Source organism: Ascaphus truei, chromosome 1 (genome assembly GCF_040206685.1).
Source record: "Ascaphus truei isolate aAscTru1 chromosome 1, aAscTru1.hap1, whole genome shotgun sequence".
Lineage (NCBI taxonomy): Eukaryota > Metazoa > Chordata > Amphibia > Anura > Ascaphidae > Ascaphus > Ascaphus truei.
In genome coordinates, this window is record NC_134483.1 from 192,598,937 (window position 1) to 192,618,319 (window position 19,383).

The 19,383-nt window shown below is 42.2% G+C and overlaps 1 protein-coding gene across 1 annotated transcript in view; it reads right to left on the reverse strand.

Annotated features, from left to right (window-relative positions):
• Window positions 1-19,383, reverse strand: part of LOC142490977 (hippocampus abundant transcript 1 protein-like) — a 96,306-nt gene that overhangs the window by 40,019 nt on the left and 36,904 nt on the right. The window contains exons 4-6 of the mRNA XM_075593355.1: window positions 16,588-16,650; window positions 5,199-5,326; window positions 4,794-4,908 (exon numbers count right to left, since the gene is read on the reverse strand). Coding sequence (XP_075449470.1) covers window positions 4,794-4,908; window positions 5,199-5,326; window positions 16,588-16,650 — 306 coding nt within the window. The remainder of the gene's footprint in view (window positions 1-4,793; window positions 4,909-5,198; window positions 5,327-16,587; window positions 16,651-19,383) is intronic.

Consider the following 19,383-nt stretch of genomic DNA (forward strand, 5'->3'; position numbering starts at 1 on the left):
TTTTAGGTTTTAATTAGTTCTAATGTTTACCCATGTTTGAATAAAAAATTATTGTTTTTGATTAGTGGAGTAGAGTGCATCACTAAGGGATCTCTCCCCTCCTATCCACATACAGAGACAGAATGAGACATGTAACAGCCTGTGTGAATGGACTGGCCCCTGGGGCTGTGTGACACCAGGTAAGAGGGGGTGGGGGGTAGGGGGAGGGGGAAATTAACCCTCCAATAGTGTCCAGATGTGTACTTTGTGTAACACCAGGTTGTACCAATGGTATGAGCGGTGTTACAGATGGAACAAGTGAACACTCTGAACACACCAACTCAACTGCACCAGTGTAATGAATTGCAGTTGGTAAGGTAGAGAGACTGCAGTGGTGTATGCAGGAGGTGATAATGTGAGGGATCCTATCGTGAAGCTGATCATAAGTGAAAGGTGACTCAGCTATAACTGTAAACAGAAATACCAAGGTGCGGTGTGGCTGTAAGAATGCCTACACCCATATTAATAAATGGACTCAACCGCTGGTACTCTGCTCAGTAAGGATGAACAACGTGGATGGTCCCCGAGTGAAATGGTGCCACTGACAGAACTGGCATACACTAACACAGACAGGCTGTAATGTCACGGTGTGGCTGCGGGTATGCCAATGTCCATATTAATGAATGGACACTACCGTACAATAACAGGGGTACACGTAACAGCAGACTTGTCCACACTTACTGTGAAGATAAATGAACACCTTTTCTCCTACTCAAGTGAGTTTGTGCAGTTGCAAGATCTGACAGCTGATCGCTATGCGATGCTGAATGCTGCCACGTCAATGCTGACCGTGCGCGTGCATGTGAATGGCCTTAAGCCTTGGTCCCGCTGCGCTCGGTGGCGCGGGCGGCTACACGCAAGTTCCCCACCAGCAGGGGAATCCTGCGGAGCCGGTCCCCCCTGGCTGCACAGCTTACTACACGCTGGGGCGCGTCAGCCGCTATGGGATACAAGAGAATGGTGATCCTTAGCGTTGACGCGTCACGTGGTGTGGCTGTGAGCCAATGGGGAGGGGAGGCTTCGGGAGGAGGAGAGGCTTCGGGGAGCGGGGAGGAGTGTGGAGAGAAAGCAGCGTGAGTGCCTGTCTGTGTGTGTGTATGTGTGTGTATGTGTGTGTGTCTGAGTGCGTGAGTGCCTGCCTCTGTCTGTCTGTCTGTCTGTCTGTGTGTGTGTGTGTGTGTGTGCCTGCGTGTGTGTGTGTGCCTGTCTGTGTGTGCCTGAGTGCGTGAGTGCCTGCCTCTGTCTGTCTGTCTGTCTGTCTGTCTGTGTGTGTGTGTGTGTGTGTGCCTGCGTGTGTGTGTGTGCCTGTCTGTGTGTGCCTGAGTGCGTGAGTGCCTGCCTCTGTCTGTGTGTGTGTGTGTGTGTTGCTTTACTTACCCGAGCCGTGGAGGGAGGGGGGGAGAGTAGCGGGTTCCTCCGCTCAAGCCACGCCCCCCTCCCTGTCAAGCCTCCCACTCCCGCCCACCTCCCGCTCCCTACAGACCGCATATCGCGGTCTGTGTATGTCAGCGCCCCGCCTGTCTGCAGTGCGGGCGCGCTGACTCTGGGAGCGGGGCCTTAGCCTTAAGCTGTAGCGGGGTACCCTCATATATTGTTGTCATTTTTTTGTTATTAAGGTACTTAAAGAATTTTTTAGGGTTGACCTTACTTTCTATTGCAATCCTTTTTTCATTATTCATTTTTGCTAATTTGATTGCCCTTTTGCAATTTTTGTTACATTCCTTATAATTCTGATACGATGTCTCTGTCCCTTCTGACTTAAAGAATCTAAATGCCTTCCTCATCTTGTCCATTTCCTCCCCTACCTGTTTATTTAGCCATATTGGTTTTGACTTATTTCTTTTATACTTATTACCCAAGGGAATACACTGATAAGTGTGCTTTTCTAACTATGTTTTAAAGACTGCCCATTTATCTTCTACATTTTTCCCTGCAAAAACATAATCCCAGTGAATTACATTTAGATTAGACCACAGTTTATTAAAATCCACCTTTCTAAAGTTTAAGGTCTTTGTTGAACCCAAGTAATCTGTTTTTTGATCATTTATTTCAAATGAGACCATGTTATGATCACTGTTACCCAAATGATCCAGGACTTGAATATTTGTTATTACTTCTACATTGTTTGATACTACCAAATCCAGTACTGCCCCTCTCCTGGTTGGTTCCTCAATAAATTGGGTCATATAATTGTCTTTAAGCACCCCCAAACCACGTAACCTACGTGATAGGTTAGTACACAGTCACTACAGTATGACACCAAAAAAGATGTGGCTTTTGTACTAAACCTAAAGGATCCTTCGCATGTGGGCGCTGCAAGGCTTGTAGCGTTATGAAAACAACTAAAGAGATAACAGACTCTGGGAATCAGATGACGTATAAGATCCATGATTTCATTAATTGTCAGACCAGGGGGGTTATTTATTTAATAACGTGCGACTGCGGTATGAAATACGTGGGTAAAACATTTAGGCATCTTAAGACACGTATTTTAGAACACATTGAATCCGTTAGGAACGCAAAGGATACCCCAGTGGCTAGACACATGGTCCGGGTACATCAAGGGAATACCAGCTGTTTTCAGTTCGCAGGAATTGCACACAGAGGATTTTTTAATACACCACACATTATATGTTCAACTGTAAATCTTATATGTTTCTTAAAACTTTATTATTTTGTTCACTTGTAGTCCTGTGTGGATAACAAGAGACAGGGGGTGCCCAATGCTACATCCCATTGACAAAACATATATGGTAAAAAGTATAAAGTAAAATACTTCAATAATAATAATAATAAATACTTGGTTATTTAGTTAACCCTTTGGCCAAAGCGTCATAAGCCTGCATACCAACGCCAAGGTATAACCAAATTGATGCAGGTCCTACACTACACTGGTGTAGCCCTGTGTGTGTTCAATAAAGTTGTGTGAAGATAACTCTGGGAGCTTTTTTCCGGACATGCGCAGTAGCGCCGTTTTCCTTCCAGTTTCCTGATACCTCTTGACGGCGGCACGCAGGAGCTAACGAGGAGAGTGGGCCCCAAACCGGAGGAAAGCAGGTGAAGTATCATATCCCTCTCCCTGCACCGGTTACTTCCGTGGCCTGGCATAACTCCCTCGCATGGCTCCAGTGTCTGAAGCATCCAGACCTGGTCAACTGCACTGATGCGCACGACAGACCCATTGTTACCTACTGTACACTACACTGTGAACACTTCCTTTTACCTCTGTAAGAGGGGAAGAACCATCAAAGGTCCTGTTCCTGCAGCAGAATGAAAAGGTGAAGGAGGAGGAGTGAGCTCCGGGGGGAGGTGCCACCAGCCTCCAAACAACTGCTACCAGTCAGAAATTGATTAACACACATTCCCAGCTAGCTCAAACTCCCACACCCACCACATCATGAATATATATTTGTGTCAACAAGAGAGCAACTGAGCGTGGCAATTGTATATAACAAGAGACAGGGGGTGCCCAATGCTACATCCAATTGACAAAATATATATGGTAAAAAGTATAAAGTTAAATACTTCAATAATAATAATAATAAATACATGGTTATTTAGTTAACCCTTTGGCCAAAGCGTCATAAGCCTGCATACCAACGCCAAGGTATAACCAAATTAATGCAGGTCCTACACTACACTGAGAACACTTGGAGGCTGGTGGCACCTCCCCCCAGGGCTCACCCCTCCTCCTTCACCTTTTTAACTTGGGAGGTCTTTTCATTCTGCTGCAGGAACAGGACCTATGATGGTTCTTCCCATCTTACAGAGGTAAAAGGAAGTGTTCACAGTGTAGTGTAGGACCAGCATTAATTTGATTATACCTTGGCATTGATATGCAGGCTTATGATGCTTTGGCCAAAGGGTTAACTAAATAACCAAGTATTTATTATTATCAGTGTTCGACAAACCTATACATTTGCTCGCCCCGGGCGAGTGGATTTAACCCCCGGGCGAGTAAATATTGGCCCAAGCAGCACACTTTGGTACTAGGTGGCGAGTAGATTTTTTTTGTGTGGCGAGTAGATTTTTTGGTGATTTGTCAACCACTGATTATTATTATTGAAGTATTTTACTTTATACCATATATGTTTTGTCAATGGGATGTAGCATTGGGCACCCGTCTCTTGTTATATACAATTGCCACGCTCAGTAGCTCTCTTGTTGACATAAATATATATTCATGATGTGGTGGGTGTGGGAGTTTGAGCTATCTGGGAATGTGTGTTAGTCCTATGTGGACATATATGTATGAGCTATATCAGCTGATGGTTAGCTTCTGGTCACAGACCACTTGTTAGAGATATTTTGTATCTCATGGAATAATTACTCACCTTCTACTTTCCACAGTGAGTGCTTGATATAGGATCCTTTTTGGGTTCTCTCTGAACCCACCTTGTTAAAACGACGATTGTTTGTCCTATAGCACCCTGTTATATGCTATTATTGATATTAGTATTAGGCTCTGCGGTATTGGTCACTATAAATTAGTTTCCGCCACGGATCAGTCTTCAAAAGACAGATTTGGGTCCCCCCCACATTACTTAAAATCCGACCAACGGATTCTGAATCTGAATACATAAAAACTGAATAATTATGGAAGGAGATTATAAATATCAATTTGAAGACATTCCGCGGATTCGGAATGAAGTTGAGTTTTGAGCAGTGCGGGCGGCCTTACACTGAAGTAATCTGACGGCGGATTGCATTGCAGGGGGATCAGCAGATTGGATTCAGACTGGTTCTGTACTCACCAGTCCATACGCAGTACTTCTTTCATGCTCCTGTGTGATGTCAGCAACATAGGCAAAAATGACAGAGAACGTAACCGAGAAAGCTCCAGATACAGAGATCATAGCAAAATACCACCTATAATGAGAAACATACAGAAATAAAGGATCGTCGCTTACGCTCAAAATCTGTACCTAATCTAAACTGATCAGTAAGAACAAGTGAAACGCTCTTTTTTAAGAGTATAGAAATTTGCTTAGCCAAAGGCGCAGACATTTTTGAACTCCTTTACACACCGTATGGCAAACCTTTTTATCATTGCAGTTTTCCTTTCACTATTTATTGTTTAGGTCTTTGCTAGAACCAGCACCATCCTTATACAACTGCAGTAACGCAGTGATTAAGAGCAAAAAAATTATTTCACTCACCATGGGCTTATCCTCATCAATGGGATTGGGAAACAAGTAAAGAAAACAGTGACAAGAAGGAAAGACTTTCTCCCCCACACATCTGATAAAGCCCCAATCAGCGGAGCACTCATAAACGATAAGAAGCCCTGGGGAGAGAGAGAGAGAGAGAAAAATGACATATGCATTGAAGCAAGCTAACCCCATCACTCCCACAGAGTCACGCAACTTCCATGGACATGGTCCTTCTGGCCAATCACGGAATCGCTCACCTCACGCTGAAGTCAAAGGAAGGGATGGTCCTCTTCCTATTCAGTTTGCAGTCACTACTGCGCAGGATTGCCAACACCCCCCAGAAAATGAGCAAATCTCAATGGCACAGAATTTTACCCTTCATAAAATACAGTATGGCAGTAGCTATCAACCTGTTTTCTCTTGACATGGAATCACCCCTGATGGATTTTTTAAATCTCGGTGCATCACTTCTCTCTTCAGGACCTCACTCATCCCCCTCCTCGCTTACACGCAAACGCACTAGACCTTCTTTTTCACATGTAAACACCTACCACACTCACTCTCTTCTTACACACACTACATTCACCCCAACACATCATAATCAACACACTCCACATGTATCCCCCCTACTCACACAGCACACTTGCCTACGTTCTTAATCAAACACCCTATTAGCCCCACGCCTTTTAATTACCCAAAAGGAACCAGAAACAGTGGGAATAAAAAGGAAAAAAAAAAGTTAATACATCGGGTCCCCAGAAATCACAATAGGATCCAAGAATTAACAACAAAAATGTAAGTAGGGACATTTAACCCATGCAATGTATCACTATCATTAGTTAGCTCACTTTGTTTTTAGAAGAGCAACCCTTTTACTGCCTCAGTCAAACCCAGCTCCTTATAAAGTTCATACTACAGTATTAGCACATTGTCCACACGTATTATCTGGATAATTGCAAATTAAAAGGTGCAATGTGTGATCCAACAATAAAATCGTGAGATTATTGTGTCACACACACACACACACACACACACACACACACACACACACACACACACACACACACACACACACACACACTGTGTTTAGAGAAAATATCCTTTGGTGAGATTAGATATTAAAATACTGCACAATGTATGACAGATTGGAAAAGCCTTAGGGAATCAGAGTAATTCAGGCAAATAGGACTTTTGTTAATTAGACCATTTCCTCCACCCTTATCCCACTCTGTCCTTTTCACAAAGCCAATAGAAACAAAGGGGGGGAGGGAGAGACTGGGTTTGCCTGTGCTAAATCTTTTGTTGAACACAGCAAGAGAAAAAGGGGGCAGCCAGAAGAAATCAAACCCCTCCCATGTCTCTACTTCCTACATTTACAAACCAACATTAAAACATGAAATAGATGCTTCAGATTTTGATACAAAAAGGCAGCAGTATTAATCACCCCGATTGAACCCTCTACATGTGTCACTGCCAGTAGAAAATATTTAAACCTGCAGTTTCAGATGGTTTGAGGCTGAGCCACTAGGGTATTGGTGGGCAACAGCATGTGGTCCTCAGGGGTTTATCTGTGATCCCCAACTGCTGGCCACCCCAGCTACCCCCTTTATGTCCCTGGTGCTGAGGGAGCAAAGATGTTGCTGCCATGTATCATAGTGGAAAAGAAGTTATATCAGTGGCGCTCAACACTGTAATGATCAAAGCAATTCGAATAGATATTATAAAATATATATTATAAAATATACAACCAGAGCCACGGAAATCGCCCGTCCGATTGGATGCTCCACGTGGTAAGGGTGAACATGTAAATATACAAAGAAATCAAATCATAGCATAATACTGTAAAACATACACATACATAAACAAACAAAACTTAACAGACGCTGAGAACAACAGGTAACTACTCACAATGGCATTTAATATGGCATATCATTAATATCATAAAATACACTTATTACACATAAATAGTACATAAAAACATATATTAGGTTCAGGCAAGATTCTCCAACTCGGGTGGGGGTACCTGCTTACCGAAAACAGGATGTAATCAGGCAATGGATAATTCAAAGAGTATCCCCTCTTATGGATAGCTGCTGCTGCTGCTGCTGTTGCTGCTGCTGTTGTTGTTAACACCTGGGCTCAGACGAGGAGTCTCTTGTGGGCAGGGACAGGTTTTTCCAGCTAGCTGCGTCTGCCTCAGTCCTCTCCCAGCACTGCAGAAGCTCCAGGACCACACACACAGATACTTCCTGGTCTGCCCGGGCCACGTGCACCAAACACAGCAATGCTGAAATGCCGGATATTCCTACGCCAGCATTTGATTTCCCACAGCTCACAGCTCACAGCTCCCAGCTTCGGAAGGGTACAGCACTCACACCCGAGTAGTAGGGACCTCACGGAACCACCCTACGCGTTTCGAAAGTCTTGCTTTCTTCCTCAGGGGTAAAAAGTAATGTCATATAAATAAAGTCATTACTTTTTACCCCTGAGGAAGAAAGCAAGACTTTCGAAACGCGTAGGGTGGTTCCGTGAGGTCCCTACTACTCGGGTGTGAGTGCTGTACCCTTCCGAAGTTGGGAGCTGTGAGCTGTGGGAAAGCACATGCTGGCGTAGGAATATCCAACATTTCAGCATTGCTGTGTTTGGTGCACGTGGTGCGGGCAGACCAGGAAGTATCTCTGTGTGTGGTCCTGGAGCTTCTGCAGTGCTGGGAGAGGACTGAGGCAGACGCAGCTAGCTGGAAAAACCTGTCCCTGTCCACAAGAGACTCCTCGTCTGAGCCCAGGTGTTAACAACAGCAGCAGCAGCAGCAGCTATCCATAAGAGGGGATACTCTTTGAATTATCCATTGCCTGATTACATCCTGTTTTCGGTAAGCAGGTACCCCCACCCGAGTTGGAGAATCTTGCCTGAACCTAATATATGTTTTTATGTACTATTTTATGTGTAATAAGTGTATTTTATGATATTAATGATATGCCATATTAAATGCCATTGTGAGTAGTTACCTGTTGTTCTCAGCGTCTGTTAAGTTTTGTTTGTTTATGTATGTGTATGTTTTACAGTATTATGCTATGATTTGATTTCTTTGTATATTTACATGTTCACCCTTACCACGTGGAGCATCCAATCGGACGGGCGATTTCCGTGGCTCTGGTTGTATATTTTATAATATATATTTTATAATATCTATTCGAATTGCTTTGATCATTACAGTGTTGAGCGCCACTGATATAACTTCTTTTCCACTTCTATAGCCTGACTAGGGGTCAGGGTTATATCACCGGCTGCCAGCTCACTGTGGGATATAGCGCTACCTATTTGTTTTTCTGCCATGTATCATAGCTTCACACCCCTCAGCTTCTTAAGGACTGTGCACTGATGAATACTGCTCCTCTCCTGTGCTAATCACTAGTTCCTAGGGTAAGAAGAGAAGGACAGTATTCACCAGCGCACCGGCAATATGTAGCCGACTGGAGTAATAAATGTGACTAATGTGCAGTCCTCTTCAGGGCTCAAGGGACACGCATGCAGCCCTTGAAATATACAGTATCATGCCATCTACCACTGCACTAAGAAGTTTGACATGTCAAGGACATTTACTTGGGCTGACAAGATCCCTTTACTATTATACAATAACTTTATGATTTATGGTTTTGTTTTTTTTAACTAGAGTTTAATCATTAATATCTCATTGCGTGTTTCATCGCCTAGCACTATTCAGTCTAGAGAGAAGCAGAAAGGCGAACCTACTAAATCAGAAGTCAGTCAATTCCATGTACGGCACTTTTGCTTTCCATATCTTTGGAAGTAAAATGACAGACTTCTCTACCAGGAACATAAAGAAACCACAAACAGAAAACCTGTGGCAACAGACACATTAACTATGGGTTCCAACACCGTCATATCCTCAATTTAAAGAAAGCAGAAGTTGTTTTAAGAAAGCAGAAGTGTTAAGAATTAAATGTGTGCTGAAACCTCAAAAGCATGTTTTGAAGAATATAAATGATAGTATAATTATTTTTTAATTACACAATAGCAAATTTATTCTGAGGAAGTACATGCATTACATTTAAAACTGCATTAAAAAAAGTCACCTGAGTTTACAGATATAGCTTCCAGAGACTTCAGAATAATGAGGGGTGGGTAAAAGTAGAAATGCAGAAAATCTCTACTAGGGTACAGGATTTCCAATTGTTTAGAAGGACAGAAAAAAGTCTCTACGAAGGCATTGTTCTTTTCCGCTTCGTTGCCTTACTAATTTTTTCCAGCTCATTGTTATTTTGATGGCATCAGAGCGCTCCTGTAACATAATTCTTTTTTAAAAAGGGTTTCTCTTCCTAATTGAATCTTAGCAATTCAAATGCAGTCTAAATTTTACACATTTATAGAAAACAGCTGTCCAAAGCAAGACAGGATAATGTCAGAATAACTATCCCAGTGTACTTATTTTTGCTTCTACCATATCAAGCATGGATTTCTGGAGAGCTCGCTATTTTTGTAGGATATCAGAACCAAAATATGACACTTGCATATGTAAATACAAATATATATGTGTAATGTATATTTTATATATATATATAAAAATGAGAATAGTAGGCACACCTAATTTAGGCATTCGTTAATAGAGTCAAGTGCACACAACATAAAAATCAGATAGGGCATACATTACCCAAACCCTACATTGAGAACCAAAACGTTGGCTGTTTTTGTACTACTAACAAACTTACTTTTGCTTTTACCTGCAATGTGCTGCTTCTTGCTTTACTTTGAGCCTTGGGTTTGGGGTATGTATGTACTGTATATCAGAATGTTTATCTGTGTCGATTATGCATGCCCAAACTAGAAGATCTAAAACAACCAAATTTAGAAGAACGTTAGGTTCCATGTGGGAACACATCCACTATATATTTTGGAACGCCGTTTGCCTATTCCAGGGGTCTGCAACCTCTCAAGGAACTGAGCCCACAATGCTCTGCTATGAAGTGTGAGGCTTGCTACTTGCATGGCGCCGATATTCAGCATGAGGAAGCCGTGAATCCACAACAGCCGACAGCGGTCAGTACCCGGTTTTCACCATGGCATTCGGACTGTACGCCAATCAGCCAAGAAGAGTCAGAGGAGCAGCAGCAAACACCTGATGAGATCAGCGGAGATGCGGTGTCGGGCAGAAACTCTGACGCCCATCTCACCGCAAGGCTTCTTGCGTGACATTTACTTATTGGATGTTTGCCGCTGCTCCGCTGACTCTTCTTGGCTGATTAGCGTACGGTCTGGATGCGATGGAAAAAAACGGGTGCTGACCGCTCTCAGCTGCATTTATTTGCTGTGGATTCCTCGCTCCCTCATTCTGAATACCAGCGCCATGCAAGTAGCAAGCCTCACATTTGGTAGCAGAGCATTGCGGTTCCAGTTTGCGAGTCTGCCCTATTTTGGGCTGTCCCGCTTATCGGTAACCCGGAGGAAACCATCCAAACTGATGAGTATCACACAAATTTTCTTTGCTGCGGATTTTAATCATGAATTTCACTAAGTGCTATAATTCTGTGATATGTTTATTATTCATAGTACTATGAACTTACTACAAGCATATGTATGCCACAAGTGTATCTGGGATCTGGACATTCTACTATCTTTACTAATATCAACTGATATGGGACTGTTCTTTGGTAATCTAACTCAGATCCTGAGCAGTTGGGGTTGAATCTCAACCTAATTTTTCTACCGTTTGATCATCCTATCTACCCGTTGGTTACGTTTTCAAGTAATATATTCCACCATATACCTTGTTAGGTAGGGGTATTTACCGACTGGCCAGTCTTATTTACATCCTAAGGGAATATTCCTTTCACCTGGTCTGTATTTGTCTCCATTAGAATGCATACCCATGTATATGCTTTTTAGCACAAGTGTATTCTTCATGTACAGTATTAAGTTATTACAAGTATACATATTTATTTGATTTGGTTTATTTCAGTTATATACATTTGTATATGATTTGCAGCATTAGTATTTAGGAGTTTAGCAGTTCTCGTTGTTTTACTTATATTTTATGTTTGTTTATTCTGTGTTAATAAAATCTATCTTATTTTTCATCAATTTGAGTGCTTTATACAGGACTTTGTGTGTGTGTGTGTGTGTGTGTGTGTGTGTGTGTGTGTGTAGGGGTGTGTGTGTGTGTGTGTAGGGGTGTGTGTGTGTGTGTGTAGGGGTGTGTGTGTGTGTGTGTGTGTGTGTGTGTGTGTGTGTGTGTGTGTGTGTGTGTGTGTGTGTGTGTGTGTGTGTGTGTGTGTGTGTGTGTGTGTGTAGGTGTGTGTGTGTGTAGGTGTGTGTGTGTGTGTAGGTGTGTGTGTCTATGTGTAGGTGTGTGTAGGTGTGTGTAGATGTGTGTAGGTGTGTGTAGATGTGTGTAGGTGTGTGTGTGTAGGTGTGTGTAGGCGTAGGTGTGTAGGCGTAGGTGTGTGTAGATGTAGGTGTGTGTGTGTGTGTGTGTAGGTGTGTGTGTAGGTGTGTGTGTGTGTGTGTGTGTGTGTGTGTGTGTGTGTGTAGGTGTGTGTGTAGGTGTGTGTGTAGGTGTGTGTGTAGGTGTGTGTAGGTGTGCGGGTGTGTAGGTGTGGGTGTGCGGGTGTGTAGGTGTGGGGGTGTGGGTGTATGGGTGTGTGGGTGTGCAGGTGTGGGTGTGTGGGTGTCTGTAGGTGTGGGTGTGCGGGTGTCTGTAGGTGTGGGTGTGCGGGTGTTTGTAGGTGTGGGTGTGCGGGTGTGTGTAGGTGTGCGGGTGTGCGTAGGTGTGCGGGTGTGCGTAGGTGTGCGCAGGTGTGCGTATTTAGGGGTGTGTAGGTGCGTGTGTAGGTGTAGATGTGTGTGCAGGTGTGTGTGTGCAGGTGTGTGTGTGCGCGTGTGCGTGTGTGTGTGCAGGTGTGCAGGTGTGTGTGTAGGTGTGCAGGTGTGTGTGTAGGCGTGCAGGTGTGTGTGTAGGTGTGCAGGTGTGTGTGTAGGTGTGCAGGTGTGTGTGTAGGGGTGTGTGTATGTTGGTGTGTGCAGGTGTGTGTATGTAGGTGTGTGTAGGTGTAGGTGTGTGTGTAGGTGTGCGTAGGTGCGTGTAGGTGTGCAGGTGTGTGTGTAGGTGTGCAGGTGTGTGTGTAGGTGTGTGTGTAGGTGTGCAGGTGTGTGTAAGTGTGCAGGTGTGTATAGGTGTGCAGGTGTGTATAGGTGTGCAGGTGTGTGTAGGTGTGTGTAGGTGTGCAGGTGTATGTAGGTGTGCAGGTATATGTAGGTGTGTGTAGGTGTAGGTAGGTGTGTGTAGGTGTAGGTGTGTGCGTAGGTGTGTTCAGGTGTGTGTGTGTGTGCAGGTGTGTGTGTGTGCAGGTGTGTGTGTGTGCAGGTATGTGTGTGTGTGTGTGCACAGGTGTGTGTGTGTGCAGGTGTGTGTGTGTGCAGGTGTGTGTGTAGGTGCACACACACACACACACACACACACACACACACACACACTTTGTAGCAAACCTTATTGCCTCTGGGGCCGCTGTTACATGTGGTCATGACACACAGGAGAATGGACGCTGTGGTAGGTCCAATTTGGAAGCATTAACCCCCCCCCCCCCCCGCAGCACGACTGCGGCAGATCCAGTCCCTGGCACCGTAAAATTTCGCTTGGACAGCGAGCCTTGCTGTGTGCACAGACACAAAAGAGGTTAGATGCACATATACGTGTGTGAGAGATGGTTTTTCTGCTCATAAGTATGGGTCATTTAGTTCAATCTTTTGGGCAAAACATGTTAAACCTGCAACCACACCAAGGTTAGACCCCATTTGCAGGTTCCTACACTCCCAATGTTATACTGTGTCCTTTGTACAGTATATCCTCTACTGCATAGAGGAAAGAGGAAACAAAATAATGATAATAGGCACTAGCATGGGCGTGACATGCATGCAATGCCTAAGGGGTTATAATTTAAAAGCAGTGTGTGTGTGAGCTACAGTTAAAACCGATTAAAAAAAAACCCACAGAAGTGGAAGAAAAAACAAATATATACTTCCCAAACTTATTGCTACAGCAAAAAGGTTATCACCCCTTGCACCTGGGGAAGAACTCTCTCAATGACTACTACAATTACCTGTGTGTACTAGGACCTGCTGATTAAATGTTAAATTACACACCCAGGTACACACACACACACACCTTGAAGAACTAAGGCTGCGGCCCCGCAGGCGCTGACCACGCTCATGCTTGAGAGCGGTGACGTTGCCAGCTCTCCAAGCATGAGCACCGGGTGTTCTGGCTATTTTGCAAGCGTGCGTGCGTGGGGGTGGGGGGTAAAAAAAAGTGTGTGTGCCCGAGTGAACGGGGACTTACATATATAGATATATGTACAGTATGTAAAAGCGGCAAGCACCGCCCGCTCAGCGCTAGCGGGGACGCAGCCTTATTTGGAAGCAGATCTGGCAATCACTGCAATGCTTGTCAAAGTTGCAACTCACAATGCCTTGCATAGCTCTCTCTACATTTAAATATATATAGATGTATAAATGTGTGTGCGACTAGTTCTGCAACATTAATGTTTGCCAAATATCAAAATCAAAAGTAGTATTAGTACACTCAGGACAGCGCTAAACCACAAGAGATATAGCATAGCCAATTGCTTAGCAACACTTAGTAAATGTTTTTTTTTTTTTAATAAACATTTCCTGTCCATCTTATTAGCTAGAAACTAAACTGACAATTAAACACTTAATTCATGCATCCTTCCACTCAAAGCTGAAAAATTACCATGAATTAAAACATTTATACAAAATTAATTTTTAGATGGTAAACAGCGAGTAATGCTCTGACAAACGTAAGGACACTAATAGAGTTAATACGCCCTGGAGAAGGTGATATTGCCTATTTCAGATCTGGCTCAAGAAATCACAACCTTAGCATATCGTTTTGGTTTCCATTATCAAGTTTAAAATAAATGTTAATTGCTAGGAGGCCAACTGCACTACACACTAATCGGGAGTCTGGCAAAAAAAAAAAGCGGATTTAAATTCTACTTACTTTAGAGTGGGGGGGGGGGGGTGAGGGGGGCTGGGAGAAGATATATTGGGTACCAATGAAATATATCGAGATATTCTGCATCCTTAAACCTACAACCGCTTTACAAGTAGTCAAAGTCAAAGCTGCAGTGCACATTTTCCCCGGCTGAAAATAAACTAGACTATGGTCAGTGGCTGTAGACTTGATGCCACCATCAACAGGCTGAATTGAAACTCAGAGCGGGTTATTCATTAAACTGTGATCGTGCCGGTTGGGGCTCTATCGCATGTAAACGCCTATTCCCTTCAATGGGAGTTTCCATGCAATAGATAAGTCGGTCAGGACTGTAGCAGTTGAATGAATAATCCCCAGTCTTGAAATGGTCCTAATAAAAACCATCCTGTTTAATTACAACACTGTGCATATCAGCTTTGTGAAAGTCAACAACATGAACCATAAAACAACCAATGCCTTTGTTCTCATTCATTAGCAAACAGCTGCTATAACTTCCCAATCTAATTTCTCTCAAATATTACAAACTTACTCTATCAGTCATTGATGAAAATACATTAATGACAAAATGTTACAGGAAACATTAACTTTATTTAAAAAATAAAAATAAACCAAGTTGAATTGGCTAGTTTTTTTCCCCATTTTCACTAAATATTAGCACACAAAAGAACTGCGCAAGCAATTCTTTTACACAAACAAAGATGTAAATACTTTTATACATTTGCTCCTACATTTTAAACCATAAAATAAATAAATCAGTTGGTCAGTGGTTAATTTATTTCAACCAGTATCGTTCCTCAGTGCCTTCTTAAGCATGTATGCCAAGAATTATGCAGCAGATGTTCTGGAGAGTTTATTCATTCACTTGTTTTAAACATTCTTTCCAGCTATGTTTCTCCTGAAAAATACATTACCTAAAAATGTGATGCCAGATGTCAATGATTTCATTAAAAAAAAAAAATGTGACAGCTGCCTGTGAGTAGGTTTTACTGGCAACGCACGTCTTTTAACCAAGGCTGTGCTGAAAGTCTGTGTAATATTTGTCAGGAAAAAGCTTATAGGGATCCATGTTAAAATGGGCATGAAAGGTGACATTGTGTGGTCATTTGCAGGTCATTATCCAGAATACCTGGCTGCAGTGGAAACACTGTTAGGAGATAATGGTGAAAAGCAGGGTTGCAGACATGTGAATGTGCGGACAAGCAAGTTATTTTTGTATTATTATATATTTTTTAAATGGTTATATTCCATCTTGATGACAAAGCGGCACCATAACCCAACGCTGCTGGGGTCACCCAATTGAAAGCCAGAAGGCCATCTACTGATGATTTTCCTGCTTTCTATTGCCTGCCAGAGACAAACAAATGCAATATTGTTTCACTTTCAGTTTAGATATAACTGAATAAAGATTTAATCCGTTTTACTATTAGTTCTATGAGAAGAAAGTTGTTCTTTTAAAAGTGAGTCGCCAAATATATATGTGAATTTCAAAGCAAGAATCTCTGCCACACCATATTAATGGAACAAAAAGCATTAAAACAGATTTGCTGAAAGGCTTAACAAAATAGTGGTACAGAAACTGCCCCTTTAGATATACCCTTTAAAAGTAGAAAGCTCCAGAATTCTGTAACTATCAGCTGTAACTATCAGCTGTGATATGTTCAATGAGCAAAATATAGGTGATTGATGTTTTTAAAAGATAAAGACTGAGCAAATCGAATCACGTATAACTTTTTTTTTTTACGTTGAATTGCTGCATTAAGCACATTGTGAAACTACTGTATGGTTAAACCTTTACTACAGGGGTATCCAAACTACGGCCCGGGGGCCACATAAGGCCCCCCACAATATTTTATCCGGCTCGCAGCAACTGTTTTTGCTCATTACATCTCATTTCCCAGTGTAAGCACGGCATCCTCTTTGTAATGTCACATTTCTCTTATGTTCTGAATCATACCATGCCGATTACCCCAAAAAGACCCAAATAAAACGTATTCATTCATTTATAAAATATATAAAAAGGATTTTTTTTCTTAGGCCCGCGAAAATGTGTAGAATATACGGCGTGTCCCTCGTACGGAAAAGTTTGGAGACCACTGCTTTACCGAACCGTTTTCCCCAGCTCTAGGCCCCTCCCTACTCAATATGCCGTGAGTCAATGCTGGAGAAAAGTACAGCTACAGTATATTGAAAGGGACTCAGATATTTTCCAGCACGTTGAATAAAGGCCCATGTATTCCCTTATTTGCATTACATACAATCTACAGTGTCCACTTTCTAAAAATAAAAACCATAATAAGCAAATTATTTTTTTCTTTAATGAGTAGATAATACACACAACAAAACAAGGCTCAAATATTTCCTTACCTTTACTCCTTGAATTAGGCCATTCATTAGAAATGTATGCTGAGGAAAAGTTTCATGTAAAACCTAGAAGAGAAAACAGGCAAGTTACAAGCAAAACATTTTTTTTATTTTGCCTTGCTAATAAAATGCTTCAGCAATTTAAAAAGGCAATATACAGCCAGTAAACAAACATCATTATCACACTCATTGTATGCAAATTATCAACCAGTTAAATCAATATACCCAATAAAAAAAAAAAAGGTATCAGTTCAAGAAAGCAAACCTATAGCGTGAGACTGCGCAAGAGTGCGAGACCCTAAACCAGCGAGTCTACAGAGATATCACGAGACGAGATTTGAATCTAACGTGACGCGGAAGGTGTGTGCGCTAGATGCCATGGGCGCCAGAGCACACTAGCAGAGCAGACCTTTTCAGCATACTCTAACTGCGCAATATGTATCGCAAATCTGTGAGTGCAATGTTCATTTGTTAAGTTTTTTTTTAAATTATATTAAAACCAGGTTACACTTGCATAGGTAGTGTTGGACCTGCTTACTGGGCATGACTTGGCGTGGCTTGCAGGCTTATAACGCTTTGGCCAAAGAGTTTAACTAAATGACCCTTACTCATGAGAATACTGACATTGAAGTATTTAACTATATATTTTGTCACATTGAATGTAGCAATGGGTATTTTTGTCTCAGGTTACACTATGGTTTTGCCTTTTGCCATATCATTTCATATATACAAATACCAACCTCAGAGATGACATCCGATCAAGGGATAAACCCAACAGTATCGGTGCCTGATCTTTTTTTATCCAAAAGGTTGACAAGAAGATTTTCTGAGTGTGGATTAGAGTGGACATTGACCCTTTATCTTACAGGTCACACTATTCTATTTTCTTTACCCTTTGTGCTATAGGTTTGCCGCCTTGGATATCTGATATCTGAGATCCAAACCTCAGCTGCAGGGACAATTTAGTGTTATGCAATAGTACTGTCACTTTTACATTTGCTTTACACTAATGGGGGGGGGGAAAAAGAACAGCGCACAATAATCAGTTCAGTCTAGAGATGTTACAGTAAAGATTTTATCGTTGAATATTCTAATGAATTTAGGCCACACTGCTGGGTGAGGTGTAAAAAGAAGCACCCCTGGTTGGGATGCAAAACGCACGTTGGCTTGCAGCATTTTTCCCTCCTGGGACCTTGGATAATTGATGAACATTTGCAGTTATTCATGATTAAAAGGTATGGGGATGGATGGGGTTGATGCAATGCCTCCGAAAGGGCCGAAAGCTCAAGCAGATGACCCATAAAAAGGTGATGAGCATCAGACGGCTGATATTATTGGTTAACTTTACATGCCAGAAGTGATTGCATGTGGACTGGAAGCAGAATGACGTCAGAAATACACCAAGAGTTATGAACATCTGCGCTATAAAGTCTTTTTAAATGATATATTGATACCAAGGGCACCACTATCAAAGTCTGATCACTTTTTTACCCAGACAGTGGAATTAAAACAATTATAGAACACAGATTCAAGATTCACAAGCTCATTTCATACCTGACATTTGTCTGCACAAAAAAAAAATATATATACACAACAGACACTTGCAGGGTCATTCATTAGACAGTAGTGAAAATATCCAGCATTTTTTAACAATATTATAAGCGCATTTTTAACAATATACCTTTAAAATCAAGGGCTACCAAAAGGCCTAGATTCAAGACATATACAGCTCCTGTAAGCTCACACCACATATACACATATACAAATACATAGGGACCTATGCAGAGAGGCCGTTTAACAGTAATAACGCCATGTATTTGCCAAAATTAGCTTCCCTTATGCAGAGAATAGTGTACTAGTGGCGAGTTTCCAGTATATCGCCAAAAAAATGCGCTAGGTTCACTGAGATAGCAAATGTGGTGGCGAATTATACAATTTTCAGGCATTTCGCAATTTTCCCAGTTTCGCCAAATGCAGGGACGCAATGTTGGACATTTCCGCCACGTTCAGCTCCGTTATGTGCGCTATAAACGCCAAAATTGATCGCCAGAAAATACTGGCATTGACTGTGTAGTTACATGTTATGTGTACTTTATTATTATTATTATTGTATTATTGTAATTGCTAATGTGGAAGATTTGTGGAAATGTAAATGTAAAATTGTAATAAACACTTCTTTACCGTCTAACGCTTTCTGCAATCCAATTACTTTGCTCGCGCCACTATTCTATATTCCGTTTCTGTTAACCCCGCCCCCTCCCTCCCACCAGTGCACGTAGGTGATTTCGCTGTGACTGGAATGGATTCCTGTAACTTTAATTTTCGGCGGCAAATGGTTTCAAAGTCGCGCGAGAGTTGCGCGAACACAGTGCCACAAGTAGAAGGGAAAAAAAAATCGCTAATGCACAGTCACTCCGCTGAACATGGCGAGATTAAAACGGACAAATTTTCGCCACTTCAGCTCTAGCCTTGTTATTCAAGTTTCCCACCTCTCTGCATATGTTGTATTAAATTCGCCAACGTCAAAACGTATCTGCATAGGCCCCATAGTGTTAAAAAGAGTGCTACTAGGATTGTGACCTCATGTATAGAACAAAAGTGAAAAAACCGAGTGCTACATCTAACGTGGCATATTATATAGTTAAATACATCGGTATAACTTCTGATATGAAAGCTTTTAGCAGGTGCAGCAGTGTTAAGACCTACAGAGGGGCCATACTGTGATGTGGTTGTAGGCTTAAAATATTTTGGCCACAGAATTTAACTAAATGACCTTTGCTTATGAGAAGATATACCAAT